A 22,636-nucleotide genomic window follows, 5' to 3' on the forward strand; every position below is an offset into this window, starting at 1 on the left:
CGGCCAAGAGCCCCAGCGCATACACCGATACTTCTTCAGTGCCGACTGCTGCCCAATCAAGGTCTTTTGCCCTTCGTCTTGAGACGACTTGGATAGCTCAGCGCCGGGATCTTCACTGCAGCCAGCTTTGCTCTTAGTAACAAGCAACGCCCCCTCTTTGTACCTACTTATTGAGCTGGAAGGATAGATACTCGTTATTCTTTCAACCTCACCCAGTCCGCTTTTGACCACAGCCATGGGTTCTACTCTCGATATTGCGCTCCCGGCGCTCAAGACAAAACCCAAGTTCATTTTCTTTACCGACTTTGACGGTACTATCACCCAGCAAGACAGCAATGACTGGATGACGGATAACCTTGGCTTTGGTGCTGAGCTCCGCAAGAAGGGCAACGAGGATGTTCTCTTTGGCCGCCGGGATTTCAGGGACTCTTTTGCCGACATGCTGGACAGCATCAAGACACCATTCAACGAGTGCATTGAGCTCCTCCTCAAGAACATTACCCTGGACCCAGGATTCAAGCAGTTCTTCGAGTGGGCCAAGGAGAACAATGTGCCCATCGTGATCCTGAGCGGCGGTATGGAACCCGTTATCAGAGCGTTGCTGGCCCACATGCTGGGCAAGGAGGAAGCCGAGACTTTGCAAATCGTCAGCAATGATGTTGCCCCCCGGCCAGGAAAGAGCGTCAACGAGGCCGGCGGCTGGCACATCGTTTACCACGATGATAGGTATGTTTCATCGCGTGGGGGTCGACGGTGGAGCTCGGAGATATGGTGCTGACGCCAGTCTAGTGGGTTCGGACATGACAAGTCCCTCGAAATTCGGCCCTATGCCAGGCTCCCTGCTGAAGAGAGGCCGGTGCTCTTTTATGCTGGCGACGGCGTGTCGGATCTCTCCGCAGCCAAGGAGACGGATCTCCTGTTTGCCAAGTCTGGGAGAGGTATGTTTGGTTTCGTTTTGTGTCTTGCTGCTCATGCTGACCAGGCCTCAGATCTCGTATCGTATTGTGAGAGGGAGAACGTCCCCTTCACAACCTTCCAGGATTTCACCGAAATCCTGGCCACTGTCAAGGACATTGTGGCTGGCAAGACCACCGTCAAGGAGGCTGCAACGGGCAGAAAATAGACCGGCAACTGTTCTTATGCCGATCAATAGACGAATAGACGTTTTAGAATTCACCTTTCATCCACATCATGACCACGCGCCCATGAGACAAACTATTCCGAGGTATGTGACGAACTATTATCATATTTAATTATCATTTCTAGCCTATTACAGCGACTGCCAGAATGTCAAGACGGCATCAACAAAACGGTGTATTGGTCGCTGCTTCCAGGCCGACTTATTCCATCTTGCTACTGGCAGGAAGAACCACAGAAGGAGCATCAGCGCGTACAAGCCCAGCACAATCGGATGCAGCACCCATCTCCCAACAGGCCTGTTCAGGTTTCCGATGACAAAAGGCACGACCGCCCCACCGGTCATGCCAAACGCAGAAATGACGCCCATCGCGGCCGCCTTGGCTTCCTTATCCACCCTACCAAACGGTGGCCTCCGTATCTCATTCTCGTCGAGCATTTTCATCACAACCCTCATCGCGCAGGGATATCCGGGGCCTATGAAGAACCCAACGAATGCTACCGACAAACCGCTTGCAACAATGCCGCCCTTTAACAACCATATCAACAGCTGAAAGCCTGTGCAGAGCAGGATCAGAAAATACACAAACACCTTGTTTCCCCCGGGCCAGAGCTCCCCCAGCGGTGTCAACACCACCCGTCCCAGCGTCACGCCGCCCCAGAACCCGGTCATGGTGTACCCGTATGTGTCCATCTTTTCCTGCGAGGCGGGGTGGCGGTGGTGGAGATACTCAGTTATCCAACCTGCGTTTGAGACCTCGGCACCCTGGTAGCAGAAGATGAACAAGGCGGCGAAAACAACGAGCTTGGTGTCGGCTGGGAGGTAGGATCTGAGCCATTCTCCTGGGTTCGGTCTCCTCGCTTCCGTCGCCACTGCCTCGGCATTGCCTTCCTCCATTGTGCCCGCCGCGGGAGGCGCAACAACGGGGTGCTCCCTAAAAGCCCAAAACAACAACATCGAGTTGATGAGACTCAGACACAGCGGAATGCTGTAAAACTGGCCGTAATCCAACCCCGTCTGCACAATCATTCTCGTGGCGATGAGCGGTCCGATTGTGGCGCCTAGGCCGTAGCAGGCGTGCGTTACCCCCAGGTAAAAGGTTGCTTTCCTCCGAAGTGAGCCGCAGTAGACGTTGCCGATGGCGAGGTTGAAGCTGTTTCCGAAACCGAGAGGGAGGAAGGTTATTACTATTGCGGGGAGGGGAGCTGAGCAGGAGAAGGGGAGGTAGGAGAGGAAGACTAGGATGTTGGTCGATAGGAGGGTGATATTGTCGTGGTTGAGGAAGGGTTTGAGAGAGCGGAGGGGGGAGATGAGGGCTACGCCGAGGATGAAGCCTACTGCTTGGGCGACCCAGAGGAGGGAGATGAGTTTGTCGTCGGGGAGGGAGTGGAAGTGCTTCATTGGTTCGATCAGGGGGCCGACAGAGGCGTCGGTTAGGCCTGCAGTTAGGGAGGCGAGGGAGAGGGCGGCTATGCGGTAGTGGTTTACGTCTGGGTTGATCAGGAGCGTTGGGTTGGTGGGGGTGGTGGAGATGATGTGGGTTTGTTTCTCGAGGTCGTCGTTGTTGTTTGGGGAGGTGAGGTTGGCTGTGGAGGTTTGGGAAGCATCGGGGGCTGGCGCTGGGGTGATGTCGTCGAGGGCAGCAGGAGCCGGAGAGCCCGGCGGCTGCTGGCCGGTGTTGGCCATGGCTGCGGCTGTTGCGTTGTCGGCCATGATGTCAAACGTGCTACCTCTGCGCAGAGGTGATGGTGTTGAGGGCGAGCATGCGGTCAAGAGGCTTTTCTTTGAACGTGGCACAGATACGGACCGACTAACACATTAACTTTGATGAGGCTGAAGTTAACTCCCAACGTCAACGGCCCGGATGGTATATTCAAGGTTGCACCGATGGATCCCATCCAGAAACGAGAAGCATTCTATCAATGGTAAGTGGGTAGGATTGAGGGGTGCTGCCGGCTTTTGTACTCTGCTACGGATACCATCGTATCTGCCGTGTGGCCCACTCACACACGCATTCACTGGCAGCACTCATCGCTTTGCAAACGAAGGACGAGAATTGGGGCGCGAGTATCGAGACAGTGGTCCAGGGTCGCACCGAAAGGGAAACTCCGCGCGTCAGGGAAAAAGCTACAAGCCTGCAATTGACCCCCACCCACCCACTTTCTGTCAGTGGCTCGACGAACGACATCGAAGACAGTTGCGCCGCCCAATCGACGACAGGGAACACTTGCGGTGGAGCTCCATCCTGGACGTGGCATACGGGCCGAATGAAGCGGGCGTCGCTCCGCCCACTGGTGGAGAGTTGAAGGGAAAGGCCGAGATCTGCCAGACGCCCTGTCGCGGTGTTAAGGTTTCACCAGGAGCCGTTCTGGAAGGCTGCGGGGCTTCCTGTTCAGTTGAAGCTTGCGAATGCCAATGTTTTTATGTCGTCAGGGTTGGGGTTGGCGGTAGCCGACAGGGACGGACCTGACCCCCATTTAACCCCTGTCACACGGCTCACGGCATAGAACATCACTAATTCTTGTAACCACAAGTCAACCAACAAATCCTTCTTCAGCCCTATCAGACTTCAATGTTTGAGACACGGGTTCAAAAGTCTAGGTCATTTTGCCCCGTCGCTAACCTCAACTTGTGGACCAGTCCCAAGACCTCCAGACTCTTTTAGCTCCGGTCAATAATGTGTCAAAGAGCTTGGCTGAGGGAGCCACATGGTAATTGCTCGTTCAAACTCCATGATGCGCCCAGAGAACAACTTTTGTCTATCCATATCACCCCAAGTCTTTCCCAATGTAAACAGTTATCTATCCATCACCACCACCACCACCACCACCAACTATCTCTCCCCTCCCCTCAAACAACAACAACCCTTAATTGTCGCCCGAAAACCCCAAAACTCTCCAACACCCCCTCCACATCGACCTCCAACCCCTCGAGTTGCTCTTCCGTAACCCAGTTGTCATCACAGGCGATAACCATGATGTCTCCCGACATGTCCGGTATAATCGCCGGCCGCAGTCCAAAATAGGAAAGTCCGCTTCGAAGGACTGCGGACTTGATGGCTTCCGGGAGACGGCTGTGGACCCAGAGCCAGACGAACCGGTGGGTTATTTGAAGGTTGTTGTCGGACTTGAAGTCGGCGAGTCGGCGGAGTTCCCTGTTGTGGGGGAAGCGGTGGTAGTCGAAGGGGGAGGGTTCGGAGGTGGGGGAGGGGCGGTAGTAGGACATTGTGGTGGGTTTGATGATGACGTAGGTTCTCTGAGAGAGATGCTGGGGTGAGAACTTTCGAAAAAGTTATCTTGAGGGAGAGTGAGAGATCTTGCAGGAGGACAAGCTGGTGAAAGAGGGTAGGTAGGTATGGCTGCAAAGAGCAAAAGAGGGAACTCTGACAAGTTGTCAGTCAAAGTGGGAGTCTGTGCTTGTCATTTTGTTTGCTGGAAAGATGTATATCAACATTGTGTGGTGGTGTGAGGCTCGATGTTTGCTCCGCATGTAGCCGTTTGACAGCTGGTAAGGCAGCTTTCACGTCATGTAATCTGAACTTTTCAAACATGCTCGAGTCACCGGCATGGCATGTTTTTCCAGGTCACGATTGTTTCAAATTGCCTTTCGTCAAAATGAGTATCGGAACTCGTTGAGACTCTTGGGAGCCGTCGTCAAACTACAGATAGGTAAAAAGCCCTCTCCCCTCTCAGCGTGACCACCCGCTCATTCGGCCACAACTCCCTCCTCTCCCTCCTGCTCCTCCTTCCCATCCCTAACAGTAACCACCAAATCAGTAGTACTAGCATAAGCCTGCTGCACACACCTCAACCCCGCCTCCATCGCCCCCTGAATCCACCCGTGCGTGTAACTAGCCTGCTCACCCGCAAAGAACACCCTCGGCTTCCCCAACCTCGAACTCTCCGGCCACTTCCAATCACTCTCGCACATCGCCTCCAGATACTGCTTCTTCTGCCCCGGTCCAAAATAGCAAAACGCACTCCCCCCCGCGAGCTCGTCGGACGGGAAAACCTGCGACGTCCCCGCCTCGAGCAGCTCGAGCGACTTGGCCTCGGGAAATATGGTATGGAGGTTTTCGGCAGCGATGCGGACTTGTCTCTCTGGGGACATGGCCCCGAGGATGGTGGCGTCCTGCTCAAAGGTGTAGGCTGCCATGATGGCGCCGCGGCGGGAGTGCTTGAACTGGTCGTTGTCTTTTGAGACGGGGAAGACGGTGTACCGGATGGGGAGGTCGGAGACTAGCCCGCCGTCGGTGCCGAGGTTGTGGTCGGTGAAGATTTGTTCCCACCAGCGGGTTTTGTACTGAAGTAAGACTTTGGTCACCTCGACGTAGCGGACGTCGTGGGTGGCTTGCTCTTGGGCTGTGGCGAAGGGGCGGGATTTGGTGATGGCGCGGAGGGTGTGACAAGGGCTGTAATATCAGGGCTTGGAACTCATGGTTCAATTCAGGCTAATAATCTTCAATGGCCTCGAAGAGCGTGATGAGGAAGAAGAAGGTCTAGGAATACAAACAGATCTCAGAGACGCGTACTTATCCATCGTCAGGTGGTCCGTGCCCAGTGGCCTCAAGCCGCTGCCAAGTTCCTCAGTATCTCAGGTTGACCAATATCATCTTCTTAATAACCGCGAAGCCTGTGATCGTCTACCTCACTTTGACTACTGGTTCACAGCGTGCAGTTACCCCTTCATTCAGTGGCATCGACGGTGTTGTTGGCCGTGTTCACGGTGGTTGGTTCGTTGACGTGTGACAGAGGGCGGTGTTGGGGATGGCGAGGATGAGGTAGTCTGACTCCACCGTGAGCTTCTTTGAGCCGGTTGTTTTGTATGTGATTTTGATCTGGGGCGCCATGGGGATTTTGGGGTTGGGAGAGGGCTTGGGATCGGTGATGTGAGTGACGCGGGCACCGAAGATGATGTTGTCGATGAGGGAGTTCTCGCCGCGATCAGGGGAGATGAACGCCTTGGGGACGAGATCCATCCCGCCTTGGAGCTGCTGCATGCCGACTTGCGCGCCTTGGGAGTTGCTGGACAGGAACGCGTCTTTGAAAGATTCGATGAAGCCGTTCTCGAAGACTACGTGGGCATTGCCTAGGTCGTATAGCTTGATGGCGTCGGGACTTCAGCCGGCCCTTTCCTACAAGTACGATCGCAGAGTGTACTTGTCGTAGAGGTTGGTGATGGCCTGGTAACCCGTCTTGATCTTGAAAGGCTCATCGCCTTCGGCGTTTTTGTAGGCCTTGCGAAAGTCTTCAACGACAGGTACCACCGCCACTTCTCAGAGCTTGTCAATCGTATGGCCTCGCTCACACTTCTTCAGCGATGGAAAGAGCTTGAGCAGCTTAGGCTCATGACTCTTTAGTTTGGCGTTGAAGTCGTCGTATGTCAACGTGGTCCCACCCCTGTACTCAGACAAGTAGATGAACTTGTTCTGCATTTCGAAGTTGAACAGCTCACCAATCTTGAAGTTGTCAATGTAGGTTCGCAGGAGGAAGTGATTGCCAGGGATGCGCATAGCACCTCCCTCCGCGTGCAGTCCAGGGGCAAAAATTGGGTCGCGGAACGTGACAACGCGTCCTCCCACACGAGAGGATGCCTCAAGGATCGTGACATCAAAGCCAGCCTTCTTCAGCTCATAGCCAACACAGAGACCGGACACACCAGCACCGACGATCGTAACCTTGGTTCAGAGTTAGCATGTGGTGTCCATATCAATGAAAAACAAGCTTACAGATGTGCCTTTGGGAACCTTTTCCTTCCCGGGACCGTCGCGAAAAAGCTGCAGAAGGGACTGCCGAAGTTCCTCGCTCTCGTCAGGCAAGGGATCCTCTTCCGTGTACCCCTTGTTGAGCACATCGATGGCCTTGAGCCCGCTGATGCGATCAGAATAACGGCCCTTCTCTTCTGTCTCGCGGGTGTAGTGCAGCAAGAAGTTCAGCAGGGGAGCCGTGGACCAGGAGGCAGCATCTTTGCTGATGTGTTCTTCCCGGTCAAGGGAAATGTATTGCCGCTTTTGGACTTGGGTGGGGTGTGTAGTTCGGAGCAGCACTGCCTCTTCCACCCTACCCTCCTGTCAATTCAGCTTGGAAAAATTGTGTTTGATTCCAAAATGTATAAATTAACCAGCTTAAGTTCGAATAACGTACATTATAAGCGAGCGACCAATATAAGCGAGCGACCACTTTTTCACAACCTTTATACCATTATCCTCAATTACTACACAACAATACTAGGAAGCAACCATAATCACATCCGAAATAGCTGAATCAGACAATTCTGCAGCCTCCTGGCAAGTACGTGCATTATGGCCAGGCTTGCCGCACACACCACAGCACCGAACCTTCGTATGAGCCACCCCTGCACTACTACCATCCGGCTGTGTTTCTTGCACTCCCTCTCCACCCACGGCCTTCTTGTCCAGTAGATCGTGTGCATTCTGCACAGTAAGTGATCCTCCGAGCCGCACACGTGTTTTTTTTTGGCTCTCCGGCGCTTACTTAATGCCTCGTTGGCCTTGCGGAGTGAAGTGTTCTCTGCACGTAGGAGAGCCACCTGGTGCATCACAGCCATTGTACTTTTAGCAAGCTGGTCCACAGCAGCCAACATTGAAGTCGGGGAGCTATTTTGATGGTTGGCAAATGCGAGTCTTAATAAGCGTTGACTGCGAGTTAGCTTCTTGGGGGTTGTGTGGTGTCTGGAAGACCCAAGGTTGTGGGGTGCCGGGCCGGGAGGTCGGAGTTGTTGGCATACGAAGCTTCACATCCCGCTTGGAAAGCACCCTCTCTGGATCGTACGGCACAAGGCCCTCTGGTAGTCGTATCTATGTGTATAACGCGTCTGGAGCTCTGGCTGGCGTTTGACGAAGTTGTGAGCCCAGAGCTTGCCAGCAGGAGGCGCACCGCGTTCGTTGAGCAAATAGTTGGCCATATCTTCCACACTACGCAGTCTTGGTGGAAAATATCGCGTACATAGCTCAATAATATATCGGACAATAGCTTCCTCTTCCGATTGAGTCAGCTTTTTCGAACTGGGTGTTGTATCGCATCGTACAGGCCGGCTGGCGCGGCGGTGTCTAAGCGTGCTGCGATCGACGTTATACATCTTAGCTGCAGCTGATACACTTAGGTTTTTATCATTTTGAAGAGCTTTAAGGGCTAAGATTATATGGGCTTCCTCTGAAGTAGATGGCATTTTAGATTGTTGAGAAAATTAGGTTTGAGGGTGAGGTTACTGTTACAACCTGCACCAGGAATGGATACAGACTGCAAGGCAGTACGCCAGAGGTGAATATGACAGGATGATTGAAGGTTGTGACAAGCGCCTCAGACACGGGTTCACTGTCAACAACAGGTTGTTCTAACAAAGAGCTATTGAGAGTAGATTGTAGACAAATGAACTTGATTGCTTGCATGAGGAATCAGATTCCTTGACACGGGGAGCGCCCGGCGCTCCCCCCTATTTATGTGAAGCTATCTACATATGTTTCTGAAGTATCTTTGTACCTTGCTCAGTGTGCTCAGTGATCTTGGCGGCTGAGCAGACTGAGCAACCTTTCATGATCGATGTGCTCAGTGTGCTCAGTGGTCTTGGCGGCTGAGCAGACTGAGCAACCTTTCATGATCAATGTGCTCAGTGTGCTCAGTGGTCTTGGCCACTGATCAGACTGAGCACCTCCTGATTGGTCGTATGGAGGCTTGTGGGTCTTTCCATCCCTGGCCCAATGATTGGCTGAGGTGTCCCAGCACCTCAGGTACCACCCAGTGGTTCCTGTACGGGAGTATTACGCTTGGGGCGTAACAGTTACCGCGTCGCGTGAAAAAAGTGGTCACTCGCTTATATTGGTCGCTCGCTTATAACGTACGTTATTCCTTTGATAACCGCGAGGCACTTAATTGCCTGCCTTATTTCCAACCATTGGTTCTCGATAGCGGTTGGGCCGTGATGTAGCTGGTTGGTCGTTTGACGTGTGACACGCATACAAAGGCCAAACAGCGCCTCATTATGGGTCTTGCTAAGTCTAAATACTCCTCTCTCCATCACTTTCGTTCTTACGGCGACCTTAACATAGTCACCGCCGCGATTGAAGCTGACCCTTACCAGCCTGGTGCTGCAATACGAGCCCCGCTTTTCAGAATATTCCCAGGATGACCACGACAGAGGTGAGATCGCTCTCTATATAAGAAGCGGCGTCCGATGCTAACTACCGGCACTTCATCCTTAGGCTTGCAGGGGACTCCGCCGGATCGTCCCAGTCGACGACGCTCCCGACGACGCGACGATCGAGTAAGTTCCACCCGGTCGAACGCATAGAGGCACGTCTAACCGGACAGTATTATCGCAATCCACGGATTGGGCACCGAGTCGCCGCGGACATGGGAGTTTAAGAAAAGAAATGGGGATGGGGTTGTGAACTGGCTGTCGGACGCCGACATGCTGCCGGCAGCCCTGCCAAAGGCCCGCATATATACGTACGACTGGAATGCAAACTACTTCGCAAATGCACCCGTGCAGACGCTGCTCGGCCATGCCGATACGCTACTCGGTCTTATCGCCGAAGGCCGTGGTTCACAAACGCGACCGATTATCTTCGTCGCCTCTTGTTTTGGAGGGCTTATTCTGGCCGAGGTATGTCCCTAGATCATATACGGTGGGCAGCGGTTAACCTCCCCAGGCAATCATCCGAGCCGCCCAGGAAGGCAGCGCCTATAAACATATCCTGCTTTCCACTGTCGGCATCGTGTTTCTCGCCACTCCATTCCAGGGTAGTGATGCTGCGAAGCAGGCTCGGTGGCAGGTGCTGGTTAAAGGCATTATGGGAGAGCAGGCCTCTGACCAACTCATAAAAGACCTCGAGCAGAGCCATGACTTCGTCCACCAGCGCGTTCAGAAGTTCGCCGAGATCGCTAATGCTAAGGCAGTGCAACTGCCCCTGAGTTGCTTTTTCGAGACTAGGAAGACGGAGATGTTAAGACGCATTCTATCGCCGGGGTGGGCGAAGCGCCTGTCAAGGAGTGTTACCCGCAAGATTGTACGTTATTTGCCCCCGTTCGTGATATTCAACTGACCTTGATAGCTTGTGACGGAGTCTTCGGCCTGCCTACATGGTTTCCCTCGCCAAGGCTTGGATGCGACCCATTCAGGGATGAACAAATTCCAAGGTCCAGAATGTCCCAACTTTAAATTAGTTAAAGATGCGGTCAGGAAACTCGCTGGAGACGCATCGGTTGTTTTAAAACTGCGGAAGAACTGTAAGCTGATCATCTCCTGGGTGGGCTGATACGGCCAGAATAGTGCTAATATGGCGAAGCTACCGTGAAGGGACACTGGATCGTCCGGTTCGGACGTAATAAGGAATTCGTCGGGCGTGAATCAATTCTCGAAGATCTTTTTAAGAGGGTTCTTCCTAGTGGAGACGAAGATGACTGCCAACGGACCGCCATCGAAGGTCTGGGGGGGGTTGGAAAGACACAGATCGCGCTGGAGACCGCTTATCGCATTCGCGACGTGCAGCCGGAATGCTCGGTCTTTTGGGTTCCCGCTGTGGATGCCACCGCTTTCGAGAATGCATACCGCGCTATCGGCCAGCAGCTTAAGGTACCGGGAATCGACGAAGAAAAAGCAGATGTTAAGGCACTTATTAAGTCCGTATTGGGCCGCGAGAGTATGGGTAACTGGCTTTTGATCATCGACAACGCCGACGATGAAAAGCTACTCTTTGGGGATACCGCCCTTACCGACTATCTTCCATTCAGCCGGAAAGGATCTATTCTTTTCACAACCCGAAACCACAAACTTGGATTAAGGCTGGTCGAGTCTGAAAATCATATTATCGCAGTTGAAGAAATGAGCAGAGACGAGGCCCTTAAGCTATTAGGGAAAAACCTGAAAGGTTCTCAGATGAGCGACACAAGAAGCAACAATGCGTTGCTAGAGTTTCTTACTAACCTCCCTCTGGCAATACGGCAAGCGTCTGCTTATATGGCCAAGGAGCAGATCTCGACTGCGCGGTACCTCAAGCTGTGCAAGTCCAGTGATGAGGATATGGTTAAGTTGTTGAGTAGTCACTTTGACGACCGACACCGATATAAGAACATTCAAAATGCTGTCGCCACAACTTGGCTGATTTCGTTCCAGCAAATCTCAGATCACGACGCGCTGGCGGCTGACTACCTCAGATTTCTGTGCTTTCTAGCCGGGAAGGATATTCCGCACTCCCTGTTGCCGCCGGCGGGGACGCTAGAGACTGTTGAAGCAATCGGGACCCTGAAGGCGTATGCATTTATCTCCCAACAGAATGAGTCGGATAGCTACGATATCCATCGGCTAGTTCAGATATCGATGCTGAGCTGGTTAGATGGAAAGGGAGAGCGACAGGAATGGACGGCCAAAGTGTTAGAACGGCTTGACGATGTATTTCCTTGGCCTAAACACGAAAACCGAGAAGAGTGGATAAGGTATCTTCCTCATACGCAACATGCTCTTCAACTACGGAAGAGAACAGATGACGAGGAAGCGACAACAGGTCTTCTTTCCAAAGTGGGTGAGAGCTTTCGCAATTTAGGGAAGTATCAGGAGGCAGAGCAGATGTATCGGCAGGCGCTGCAGCTAAGGGAGAAGGTGTTGGGCAAGGAGCATCCTGACACGCTCACCAGCATGAACAACCTTGCGCTTGTGCTTGATAGCCAGGGGAAGTATGAGGAGGCTGAGCAGATACATCGGCAGGCGCTGCAGCTATCTGAGAAGGTGTTGGGCAAGGAGCATCCTGACACGCTCACCAGCATGAACAACCTTGCGCTTGTGCTTCGTAGCCAGGGGAAGTATGAGGAGGCTGAGCAGATACATCGGCAGGAGTTCCAGCTAAGGGAGAAGGTGTTGGGCAAGGAGCATCCCTCCACTCTCACCAGCATGAACAACCTTGCGTTTGTGCTTCGTAGCCAGGGGAAGTATGAGGAGGCTGAGCAGATGCATCGGCAGGCGCTGCAGCTATGGAAGAAGGTGTTGGGCAAGGAGCATCCTTCCACGCTCACCAGCATGAACAACCTTGCGGGTATGCTTAATAGCCAGGGGAAGTATGAGGAGGCTGAGCAGATGCATCGGCAAACGCTGCAGCTAAGGGAGAAGGTGTTGGGCAAGGAGCATCCTGACATGCTTGCTAGCATGAACAACCTTGCGAGTGTGCTTAATAGCCAGGGGAAGTATGAGGAGGCTGAGCAGATGCATCGGCAGGCGCTGCAGCTATGGGAGAAGGTGTTGGGCAAGGAGCATCCTGACATGCTCACCAGCATGAACAACCTTGCGCTTGTGCTTGATAGCCAGGGGAAGTATGAGGAGGCTGAGCAGATGCATCGGCAGGCGCTGCAGCTATCTGAGAAGGTGTTGGGCAAGGAGCATCCCTCCACGCTCACCAGCATGAACAACCTTGCGCTTGTGCTTCGTAGCCAGGGGAAGTATGAGGAGGCAGAGCAGATACATCGGCAGGCGTTGCAGCTAAAGGAGAAGGTGTTGGGCAAGGAGCATCCCTCCACGCTCACCAGCATGAACAACCTTGCGGGTGTGCTTGATAGCCAGGGGAAGTATGAGGAGGCTGAGCAGATACATCGGCAGGCGTTGCAGCTAAAGGAGAAGGTGTTGGGCAAGGAGCATCCTGACACGCCCACCAGCATGAACAACCTTGCGAGTGTGCTTCGTAGCCAGGGGAAGTATAAGGAGGCTGAGCAGATGCATCGGCAGGCGCTGCAGCTAAGGGAGAAGGTGTTGGGCAAGGAGCATCCCTCCACGCTCACCAGCATGAACAACCTTGCGTTTGTGCTTGATAGCCAGGGGAAGTATGAGGAGGCTGAGCAGATACATCGGCAGGCGCTGCAGCTATGGGAGAAGGTGTTGGGCAAGGAGCATCCCTCCACGCTCACCAGCATGAACAACCTTGCGAGTGTGCTTGATAACCAGGGGAAGTATGAGGAGGCTAAGCAGATACATCGGCAGGCGCTGCAGCTAAGGGAGAAGGTGTTGGAGATCAGATGACTGGGCTTGCAAGCTAGCCGCACACAGCTTAGCTGATCTCTCATTCAATCTCTCTCTCTATTTTCCTATCATAGCGTGTCACAGGAGGGGTTTGGGGGTCTCCATTACTTTATAGCCCGTCACAATACTCTAGATCCTTCTAGATCCCGCCTCTTTCATCACTTCGAGTACCCTGTTTCGTCATGAAGATAGTTGGCTCTAGAACAGTTGGTAGAGACGTCATTTGGCCCACTCGAATAACTCGAGATCGGGCTAGTTGGCTTGACGTAGTTCCAAGCGCCACAACAAACTTTATTTGATCTGGTTTCCTTTAGCAGCCGCGAGGCTCCCAAGATGATTTGACTGCAGTAACTAAGCCTGTGAAAGCGGCAGCTGATGCCAAGGGAACTAGGGAGGTATGACGCCGTAAGTGCTAATTTGTTGATAGGAAGTGATAAAGAAGCTTAGGTAGGTATGTAAATATGAAATGGAACTGTAGTTAAGACAAGCAGTATGTTGGTTTATATGACGATTCAACTTTGCCTTTACCTTGACTTGCAAATTCGTTATTCGAGCTTAAGCTGGTTAATTTGGACATTTCGAAATCAAACACATTTTTTCCAGGCTGAAATGGGCAGGAGGGTAGGGTGGAAGAGGCAGTGCTGCTCCTAACTACACACCCCACCCAAGTCCAAAAGCGGCAATACATTTCTTTTGACCGGGAAGAACAACATGCATGAAACTGTAAAGTCGATTGTTTCACCCCGACCTCGCCAAGCTTCTCGAACTCGCCCCCAACATCGTCAACCTCTTCACCGCAGTCCCGCCCCCGTTCCTCTCCAAGTTCGTAACATCCTCTTCAAACCCAAACCCAAACTTCAACTCCTTCCCGCCTTGCCCCTCAACCTCAACCATCCCATACCTCATTCTCATCCCCTTCACCCCCTCACTCACCCGTCCCCCATCAGCCCCACCCCACTCAACCCTCCTCAACCCCTCCCCCCTAGTCGCAGCAACAAAGCTACTAAACTTCACATTCCTCATCAACCCCCCATTCTCCCTCACAGACAGCACCCCAATAACGACCCCCATCACCGCCAGCCCAATAGAAATACTATACACAATCCACAAATCCCTCACATGGTACGTGTACACATTCCCAGCCCTCGACCTCTGACAAGGATACTTCAGCCCCTCCACATCCTCCCTCTGCACATCAGGGTCAATCCCGCTTTGCTCATCTGGCTTGGCAGCCCAAACCACACTGGTAAACTGCGGGTTGGAGAGCATGCTAAGGATGATGTTCTCAGAGTAGAACCTCTGCACTGTCTTCATTAGGTCCCCCACAGGGAAGTAATTATTAGCAATGTCCAATACTTTTGTCTGAATAACATTCGTGTTGGCCATTGGGACTCCGTTGGCGTTTTTCTGGTTGGCTGCTACTGTCCCGTTGAGGAAGGAGCGGGCAATGAGGGAGAGGGAGTAGTACGCTGCGGTGCGGCGGTACAAACTCTTGTTCTGGGGGAATACGTAGTTTGACTGCGGTGTGGCGGCGACGTTGTCTGCCGTGCCATCTTCTAACTCGATGTCAGGGAGGTAGGTCGTGTTGATGACGGGACGGAGGTACTCCACGTCGAGGACGTTGGTGGAGTGGAGGTTTTCGGTGTAGTTGAACTGGACGATGTAGGATGATTCGTAGTTCTCGCAGGCGAAGAGTTTCGGGGTGAAGGCTTGCTCCCAACCGGGAGAGGAGGACTTTTCAGGGAGAGGTTCCCCCGGGTTTGTGCGGGTGGAATATCCTATCCACACGATGGGATCGGTGCGAAAGGCCCCGAGGTTCTTGGGATAGGGGCGGTCGGTCTTGGGAATTCCGCCTGGTTCGACGTCTTTCATTTGCATGTTGAAGTAATCGCCGCCTGTGGTGAAGGCATAGTAGCTATAGATGCCTTTGGGGAGGAGCAGATCGGTGCTGAACGGTGGAGCTATGCTGCCGGATTGTTGCGTCAGATTCGATGCCTTGGAGCCGACACCGCTTGCGAGCTCGGTACACTTGTAGGCAGGGGCGGTGAACTTGATCTCGAAAGTGCAGTTCCAGCCGCTGCCACAAGTCTCCGCTTGTGCGTTCTTCCGCATTACTGTCTCTCCCATAAAGGCACCAATGGTAAGTGTCTGAGCCAATGTCAGGCCTGGTGCGGTGTAATAGTCGAACCACTCATCGCTGTCGTCGTCATCGGTGGCCTTTTTCGTTGTGTTCCAGATGGAGGCCGGAACCTCGAAATATTTGCCTATCTTGGTTGGATCTCTCCATTCGTCTATTTCTTCAAAGCTGAAGTTGAGCGTCCTGACCCCGGCGCACCTATCCTCAGTAACAATCCGGCTGAGCTCAACCTGAAGAGTGTTGGCAGTCAGAATGACGACGATCGGTGCAATCCTACATCTGTTAGTCTCCAGTACTGCATGTAAGTTCGAAAGAAGAGCCACGCACCAAACAAAAAGGGCCAACAGAGCCGCTATCTTAGCCCCTCTGAGCACCTCCCAAGCCCCAAAAGAAGCCAAGCTCTCAGTCATGGAAAATAACGAATCCAACGCCCCAACAGTCATCACCCTCTTCCGCGCCGTTACCCACACCCGCTGATGGGAAGCCTCAATAACCGCAGCACCAAGCCCCGCCTTTGCCCCAAACGCCAACAACGTTCCATACCGCTGCATCACAAGCTGATCCGTTGCGGGCTTGCCATTGAGCGTGCTGTAAAACACATGATGTCCAGCTGCACAAGCAACACCAAAGATGAGGCAGATGTACATCGCCCACTTGGACCGTCTTATCCGACCGAAGAATGACGGCCCGGAAGGCCCGGGATGACCACGATCAGGCGGAGAAGACCCGTCATGATGTTGAGTTGCTGGTGTTGGACTAATGACTGATTTGAGGAAACCCAGCTTGGCTGGTTCTTGTACTTCGTCGAGCATGTGGTACCCTCCGCTGCGATACGGCCTGGATAAAGGGTTGTGGTCGCTGAATGGATCTTCTCTGGCGGGCCGCTGGGTGCCCAAATCCCCCATTTCTACCCCATCCCTCCCATGTCCCCAAGGGGCGGTTTGTGAATGCTGTGGAACATTTCGTTGATGTTGTGAGAGGGACTCCCACTCAAGTGGGGTAGCAGCTGGGAGGTTGGAGATCGATCCGGACTCGTTTAAATGATCCCAGCTCAGCCCTCGATAATCATATCCAGGTCGCTGAGCGGCCATTCAAAAGTCAAAAAATATGCGATGCGGGCCGGGTTGCTCAATACAGGTTAGAAATGTCCGAGTGCTGGCGTGGATAGATTGGTGGAAGGGGGATGATATTGGGAATGTGAGGTACGGTAGGTGAACGAAGGGCTGCCTTGATTCGGGGATCTGAGCTAGGAGGATCGGTGTAACGCCAGCCACTCCAATGCTGGTGCTGTCATTGGCCAGACCCAGGTTTGACAAACACCAACAACTTGACCCAACTGATCATAAAGGGGCGGGTTGAATTATAGTTGGGAACAAGTTCAATGCATCGGTCAGCTTCTTTGGGTTGCTTGGGAATAGAAACTCAGTGATATGGTACCTACCTAGCTGACAAGCCGAGCTTCAGATTCCTTACTCTCAATGGGTGTGACCTTTGTTTGCAACATGCCACGTTTTGTTGCTGGCCTGTTGAAAACCTTGAAGGAGATGGGAGTCGACATGCTTCTCAACGATGAACTCACAGCTGCTGTGTGGTTTCTGGAGATGTGGCAAAGAGCTTTGCCCAATCCATGGACCATGGGAGCCAATTGGTGGAATTGTCGAACGCGCTCCTTTGCTAGCTGACATGTGCGAATCTTGGCAAAGCGCGTTGTCTGGCGGAGGTTGGCTGGGTCGGTAATCCCTCGGAACTTTGCTTCCTCGCTATCTGTCCAACAGTGTGAAAGAATGGTATATCGAATTGATTGGGGGTCTTGGATATCCGTGGGTTGCAACGTTTTGGTGTTAATGAACCGCATGTAGTCGTATAGTTGACTGCAGTCAAGATCGAAATTTGGATTTGAGATGACGAAAGCAAACGAAGACTGAACAATAAAAGGAAATGAATTTCTGCCTCACGCGCTTCCTTCCTCGCTCCAGCCGATGTGGCTTGCTTGGGAAGGACCCTGGCCAATGATTGCCCGCATAAGCCGCACAACTCTGGCAGCGCCTCGTTTGCATTATGGTCAAGATATGCTCTTTTCAAAACGCCTAGACATTTCTGCATTGGTAGGTAAGTTTAAGCGTTTCATCCGCCGACTTTCCAATCGTAACTATCAAACACGACCTCCTCCACAGACTTCGCGAGCTGTGCTTGATCGTGCGTTTACCGCTGTGCCCAAGTCTCACAACTCCCTCCTGGTGACTACAACATTCATGTCACTCTGGATGAACACGGCCGCATTGAAGGAGGTCCAAGGATTTGTAGGATCAACCAGAGTAACATCGAACCGGCGAAGAAGCTGCGTAGTTGGATGTTAGTAACAGCATATGGATTTTGCAGGGTCAACTGCTCACCTCAACATAAGCTTTATTGAGCTCAATCTGTGCCACTGTCTTCCCTAAACACTCCCATCGACTGCCTGATGCAAACTCCATCATGACAGTCTGGTCCATGGTCCGATACTTTTCTGGCTCAATATCCAGCCATCTCTCAGGCCTAAAGACATCCGCATCCTCCCCAAAGATCTTTTTACTTCTCAAGAAGCTGAAAGGGGCCCACGCAATGATGGTTCCGGCGGGGATGTGAACTCCACAGACAACCTGGTCACTATCAGAGACCTTGGGGAGGGCAGCGGTCGCTGGCGGCCACATTCGGAGGCCCTCCCGAATGACGGCCTGAAGGTATGGCAGATTCCTGGCCTCGGCGTCTGTGATGGGTGAGGAGATGCGACCTTCGCGGATGCCAGTGTCAATTTCGGCCTGTAGACGGCGGTAGACGAGCGGGTTGGTGATGATGAAGAGCAACGTGGAGCGAATGGCTGTAGCTGACGTGTCGGAGCCGGCAATGATCTGTACCACGGTCTCGCCTTCCGCTTCTTCCCTGGTGAGGCCATTGGCGACGAAGGAGCCGAGCATATCGCGCTTGATCAAGGGTTTGTCCCCGTAGCGTTCGGCAACCGCTTGCTGGGCCGTCTTGACAACAGTTCCGATGCCAACTACCCTGTCGATGTCGGGCATCAGAAACTTGAGACGAGGTGACTGAATCAGCTTCAGGAGCCAGGGCATAAACCCTATCGTGAGCATGATGGGAAGCGTGCTCTCAGTGGTCTGAATGTAGCTGAACAGATCCTGATCGGCGGCGAGGTAGCCCAGTTCCTTGCCAAACGCCAATGCAGAGATGACGTCCAAGGTGAAATACTGTACTTTGCGCGCCAGGTCGACGGGCTTGAATTCGGTCTTGCTTGACAGATACTTGTTCTCTAGTAGTGACACAAGACCAGCGACTTGTCTGTCGATGAGCTCATGGAGGTTGTCGACATCTTTGCCGCCGTAGCCTGGCATGAGCTTTGCCCTCAGCTTTTCGTGAACCTGGTCATCCGTGGTTGAGAAAGCATTGTCCTTGTAGGGATCAAAACGAAAAGCGCGGTACCAAAATGGTCGCTTCCACGCTGAACGGACTCCCCAAATACGTCTCAGCTCTTCAGCGTCGCCGCAGACGACCCAATTGGGTGCGATCTTTGCGATTGGACCTGTGAAATTAATGTCAGTCAGTCGATGGATATGCAGCAAGGACAGGTAGGTCAGCATGGGGTGGAATACCATATCTTTTGTTTGCATCCTGAAGGAGGAAGCAAAATCGACCGCTGAGCTGGGCGCGTATCATCCACAGGTCGGTCCATCCAGCCCAGAATGGCCCAGGAATATGCCGTGTTCTAACAAAGGACTGGACCCGAGTGGCGATGACAAAGCAAAGTAAGAGGGCCGTCCCGATGAGGGCCACGGTCGAGGAAGGTAGCCATGACATGGCAGAATCTCGCATTTCTGTACCGTGTGGAAAACAGCAGTTTGGGAAACACAAGCTGGGTTCCGTCGTGTCACATGGTGGGCATTTCATTTCCACGATAACCACGGCCTGTTTTTGAGGTGTGCTGTGGTCCAGGGCTTGGGGATGCTTGTTGGCTTTGCAGCAGCTAGGGTGTATGTGCACTACTGCAACAGCAGAAGTGTGCTGGACCGCCTGGGACCAATTATCGATGGTCCTTGTTGGTTTGTTGGCGTTCTGAGCGTGTGATTGGGAAGCGGGGGACTCGCATGTGTCAAGCCACACCGGCAACCGGGGGCATGTTCCGTTCATTGTCTGGGATGTGGCTACCTCAGCTCAGCATCCCCTATCTAGCCGCTCGCCGTTTTCCTTGTTCTGGCTGACCGACCACCACGACTCCGCTCTTTCGAACTCTTACGGACCATCAAACCCAAGTCGAGGCCGGATCACAAACACAACAAGATCATGCCTCAAACACCGCCGGAGGATGTCCGTCATCAGCACGAAGTCGAGCTTGTATGCCCAATTCACCTTTTCCCCGCAGTCCGGGGGATTTGCCACCTAATCTTTGACATTAGGGACCGTCAGATGCTCATGATGAAGAGAATTACGACTCAGGTGTAGACGATGTATGTTTCACTTCTTCGTGTCTCAAGACTCGCCGATCCTGACCGACTGTAGGCGTCAAGACGTAGTAGTCTCACCTCTCTACGATCTAGCATTTTTGAGTTCTACGAAGAGAACGGACGGACCTACCATTCTATGAGTGCTGGGAAATATTTCATGCCGAATGATGCAGTAAGCCATGTGCGCGCCGTCCCGCCATTACATCGTGCTAAATCATATGTTCACTTATAGTCCGAAGTTGAACGGCTGGGTAGGTCCACATGCAGCTGGGGGCAAATGCCCGTCGGCTACGTTAGCTGACTTGGCAACTTCTAAACAGACTTGCAACACCACCTTTTCAGATTGACTTTTGACGACCAGATTTGCCTTTGCCCAAAGAAAGACGGCGCCAAACGAGTACTTGATCTCGGCACCGGAAGTGGCATCTGGTGTATCGATTACGGTAAGGCTTCTGGTGCTTCGTTTCCACGCAGAAAGCTAACTGATTGGGATGGAATAGCGGATCAGCATCCCGAGGCAGAAGTGCGTTAGCCTCGTTTGTTTTCTATTTCTTTCAACTCGATTGCTGACCATCCTAAAGGTCATCGGTGTAGACCTAAGCCCAGTTCAACCGGACTTGTGCGTATACATCTGCCAAGACCTTTGACAACACCGCTTACCCTAGATCTAGCATACCGCCGAATTGTTCCTTTGAGGTACATCTCATAAGACGACCATGCCATAGCATGTATGGAATGAAGCTGACATTTCCAGATTGACGATCTCGAAAAGGAATGGACATGGTCCAAGAAGTTCGACTTCATTATCAGCCGCTTCATGACAGGCAGCTTCGCCGACAATGCCTCCATAGTCAAAAAGGTCTACGACCAGCTGGAACCCGGCGGTTACTTTGAAGCACAGGACATGGCTCTGCCAATTGGCTGTGATGACGGCACCTTCACTGAGGACTCTGGCCTATGGATCTGGATGTCATGGCTCATGAAGGCCATGGAAGCTATGCATCGACCTTTCTCAGCTGCGCAAAACTGGAAGTCTATGATGGAGGAAGCCGGGTTTGAAGACGTCGTCGAGTACATCTACAAGTGGCCAATCAATGGCTGGCCCCGTGACCCCAAGTACAAGAGGCTGGGCCAGTGGGCACTTTATGACATGGACCAGGTCATGGAGGCGGCCATCTTGGCGCCTCTTACGAGGGCAATGGGCTGGAGTCAAGAAGAGGTGCTGTTGCTAGCTGCTGACGCGAGGAAGGTGTTGAGAGATCCGAGGGTGCATGCTTACTGGCCCATGTGAGTGATCTTTGGATGGTACAATACGGCGGGCGATGCTGACCCCAATCCTGCAGATATGTTGTTTATGGCCGCAAACCGTTCTCTTCGAAACAGAAGCCGAGTGTCGACAAGACTACCGCTTAGGGTCCGCAGGTTGATCGAGGGAAGTACAAAGGATAGCTGCGGGAGATGAAAATAAGAATTTGTTGTTACTATTTGCAGACCACGCACTCCCTCTTACATCACAGCTTTGCTCCCCCGCTTACCTTCTCATGCAATGAACACAGCCCTATTTCCGACTCCCTCGCAAAATCTACCACCCTCATTAGATCATCCTTTCCTGTGCTTCCAACTCTTTTCACCAGTTCACTCAGCTCTTCCTGATCCCCCATCGACGCAGCCCTCACAGCCCGCTCCACCCACTGAATCCTCTCCCCCGTCCACCCCCTCCTCTTCAGCCCCACAGCGTTAACCCCCACCGTCTTCCCTCTATACCCCTTGACCATACTATACGGCAAAACATCCCTGCTCACCACCGTCGCCCCCCCAACATAGGCATACTCCCCAACCCTCACAAACTGAACGGTCCCTCCCATGCCCGCAAAAATCGCTCCCCTCCCCACCGTTACATGCCCAGCCAGGAGGACCCCGTTCACGAGGATGACCTCATCCCCCAAGACACAGTCGTGAGCAACGTGGCTGTTGGCCATGAGTAGACACCCGTTTCCTATCACTGTTCCTTTGGCCGAAAAGCCGACGTTGCAGGTTACGCCCTCGCGGATGGTGCACGAGTTTCCGATGGTGAGCTTGCCGGTGTTGGGAGGTTGGGATTTGTCGGCTAGGGCTTGGGAGGGGCCGCCTAGGACGGAGAAGGGGTGGATGGTGCAGTCGGTGCCGACAGTGGTGTTGGAGGGGATGGAGACGTGGGAGAGGAGGGTGGTGCGGGCGGAGATGGTGACGTTGGGGCCGATGAGGCAGAAGGCTCCGACGGTGGCGGTTGGGTGGATGAGGGGGAGGGAGGAGGGGTGGATGAGGGAGGAGGGGTGGATGAGGGAGGAGGGGTGGATTCGAGGGGTGGGATGATGTGGTTGTGTTGATGGGAGGGGGGGGAGCGTGATTGCTGGTTGATTGGGAGGGATGTTTGAGTCGTCCATTGTTGTTGATGGTGGTGGTGAAGGAGAGGCGGGTGAAGAGGATGGCTGTTTTATAGGTTTAAAAGAAGCAGTAAGTACCTCGTTTAAGCTTAGTTTTCTCCTCACCAAACACTTCGCTTGGTCTAGGCCATAACCCAAATTGGCACTTGAATGAGCAGTTGTGGAGGTGCCATCGGAACTAGAAGCTGCCGTGCATGGCACTAGGAGATGATGGAACTGTCTGATAAGAATGGCCGAGGTAATAAACAAGTTAACGATAGACTTCTAGGTACATTCTGGGATCATCATTTTGCGTGTGATTCATGGACTTGGGGATTACCTAGTGTACAGGTGACTCTCTAGGTAGGAGCAACTTTTATTTGCGTACAGACTGATCCAGGTTTCATGAGATGCAAGATATTTTGATCGGACTGGTTTGATATAACTTATTTCA

At 52.9% G+C, this 22,636-nt stretch overlaps 8 protein-coding genes across 8 annotated transcripts; 3 read left to right on the top strand and 5 right to left on the bottom strand.

Moving 5' to 3' along the window:
• Window positions 1-235: 235 nt before the first annotated feature.
• On the top strand, window positions 236-5,540 carry QC762_608500 (uncharacterized protein; the record flags this gene model as incomplete). The annotated part of the gene is made up of 4 exons (XM_062892527.1): window positions 236-726; window positions 790-938; window positions 990-4,806; window positions 4,915-5,540. The coding sequence occupies 3 exons, from the start codon at window positions 236-238 to the stop codon at window positions 1,121-1,123; spliced, it is 774 nt and encodes a 257-aa protein (XP_062741115.1). The 3' UTR covers window positions 1,124-4,806; window positions 4,915-5,540.
• On the bottom strand, window positions 1,271-2,851 carry QC762_608510 (uncharacterized protein; the record flags this gene model as incomplete). Its single annotated transcript, XM_062892528.1, has 1 exon — window positions 1,271-2,851. One exon carries the CDS (start codon window positions 2,849-2,851, stop codon window positions 1,271-1,273), a length of 1,581 nt encoding a protein of 526 aa, XP_062741116.1.
• A 318-nt stretch (window positions 5,541-5,858) lies between the features above and the next one.
• Window positions 5,859-7,283, bottom strand: QC762_608520 (uncharacterized protein; the record flags this gene model as incomplete). Its single annotated transcript, XM_062892529.1, has 5 exons — window positions 5,859-6,255; window positions 6,283-6,409; window positions 6,446-6,815; window positions 6,867-7,205; window positions 7,278-7,283. 5 exons carry the CDS (start codon window positions 7,281-7,283, stop codon window positions 5,859-5,861), a joined length of 1,239 nt encoding a protein of 412 aa, XP_062741117.1.
• A 1,715-nt stretch (window positions 7,284-8,998) lies between these two features.
• On the top strand, window positions 8,999-13,156 carry QC762_0099940 (uncharacterized protein; the record flags this gene model as incomplete). The annotated part of the gene is made up of 6 exons (XM_062884193.1): window positions 8,999-9,294; window positions 9,357-9,418; window positions 9,466-9,760; window positions 9,807-10,163; window positions 10,209-10,383; window positions 10,443-13,156. The coding sequence occupies exons 1-6, from the start codon at window positions 9,280-9,282 to the stop codon at window positions 13,154-13,156; spliced, it is 3,618 nt and encodes a 1,205-aa protein (XP_062741118.1). The 5' UTR covers window positions 8,999-9,279.
• A 696-nt stretch (window positions 13,157-13,852) lies between these two features.
• QC762_608540 (uncharacterized protein) lies at window positions 13,853-16,363 on the bottom strand. Its single transcript, XM_062892530.1, has 2 exons — window positions 15,621-16,363; window positions 13,853-15,566 (listed from the first exon to the last, which is right to left on the bottom strand). Exons 1-2 carry the CDS (start codon window positions 16,196-16,198, stop codon window positions 13,895-13,897), a joined length of 2,250 nt encoding a protein of 749 aa, XP_062741119.1. The 5' UTR covers window positions 16,199-16,363; the 3' UTR covers window positions 13,853-13,894.
• Window positions 16,364-17,400: 1,037 nt separating this feature from the next.
• QC762_608550 (uncharacterized protein) lies at window positions 17,401-19,466 on the bottom strand (the record flags this gene model as incomplete). Its single annotated transcript, XM_062892531.1, has 3 exons — window positions 17,401-17,631; window positions 17,687-18,861; window positions 18,932-19,466. The coding sequence occupies 3 exons, from the start codon at window positions 19,464-19,466 to the stop codon at window positions 17,515-17,517; spliced, it is 1,827 nt and encodes a 608-aa protein (XP_062741120.1). The 3' UTR covers window positions 17,401-17,514.
• On the top strand, window positions 19,015-21,273 carry QC762_608560 (uncharacterized protein). The gene is made up of 10 exons (XM_062892532.1): window positions 19,015-19,670; window positions 19,733-19,783; window positions 19,836-19,952; window positions 20,013-20,031; window positions 20,101-20,223; window positions 20,281-20,303; window positions 20,362-20,399; window positions 20,452-20,476; window positions 20,535-21,067; window positions 21,124-21,273. The coding sequence occupies exons 1-10, from the start codon at window positions 19,620-19,622 to the stop codon at window positions 21,191-21,193; spliced, it is 1,050 nt and encodes a 349-aa protein (XP_062741121.1). The 5' UTR covers window positions 19,015-19,619; the 3' UTR covers window positions 21,194-21,273.
• On the bottom strand, window positions 21,259-22,203 carry QC762_608570 (uncharacterized protein; the record flags this gene model as incomplete). The annotated part of the gene is made up of 2 exons (XM_062892533.1): window positions 21,259-21,261; window positions 21,316-22,203. 2 exons carry the CDS (start codon window positions 22,201-22,203, stop codon window positions 21,259-21,261), a joined length of 891 nt encoding a protein of 296 aa, XP_062741122.1.
• Window positions 22,204-22,636: the final 433 nt, after the last annotated feature.

The sequence above is a fragment of the Podospora pseudocomata genome, chromosome 6 (genome assembly GCF_035222375.1).
Source record: "Podospora pseudocomata strain CBS 415.72m chromosome 6, whole genome shotgun sequence".
NCBI classification, from domain to species: Eukaryota; Fungi; Ascomycota; class Sordariomycetes; order Sordariales; family Podosporaceae; genus Podospora; species Podospora pseudocomata.

Excerpts from the sequence above, each read along its gene's own strand:
- QC762_608540 (XM_062892530.1), bottom strand. The coding sequence starts at position 16,198 with ATGGGGGATTTGGGCACCCAGCGGCCCGCCAGAGAAGATCCATTCAGC. Across the intron at positions 15,567-15,620 it reads CTGTTGGCCCTTTTTGTTTG|GATTGCACCGATCGTCGTCA; the intron begins GTGCGTGGCTCT and ends TAACAGATGTAG.
- QC762_608560 (XM_062892532.1), top strand. The coding sequence starts at position 19,620 with ATGCCTCAAACACCGCCGGAGGATGTCCGTCATCAGCACGAAGTCGAG. Across the intron at positions 20,224-20,280 it reads CATCTGGTGTATCGATTACG|CGGATCAGCATCCCGAGGCA; the intron begins GTAAGGCTTCTG and ends GGGATGGAATAG. Across the intron at positions 20,304-20,361 it reads ATCAGCATCCCGAGGCAGAA|GTCATCGGTGTAGACCTAAG; the intron begins GTGCGTTAGCCT and ends ACCATCCTAAAG.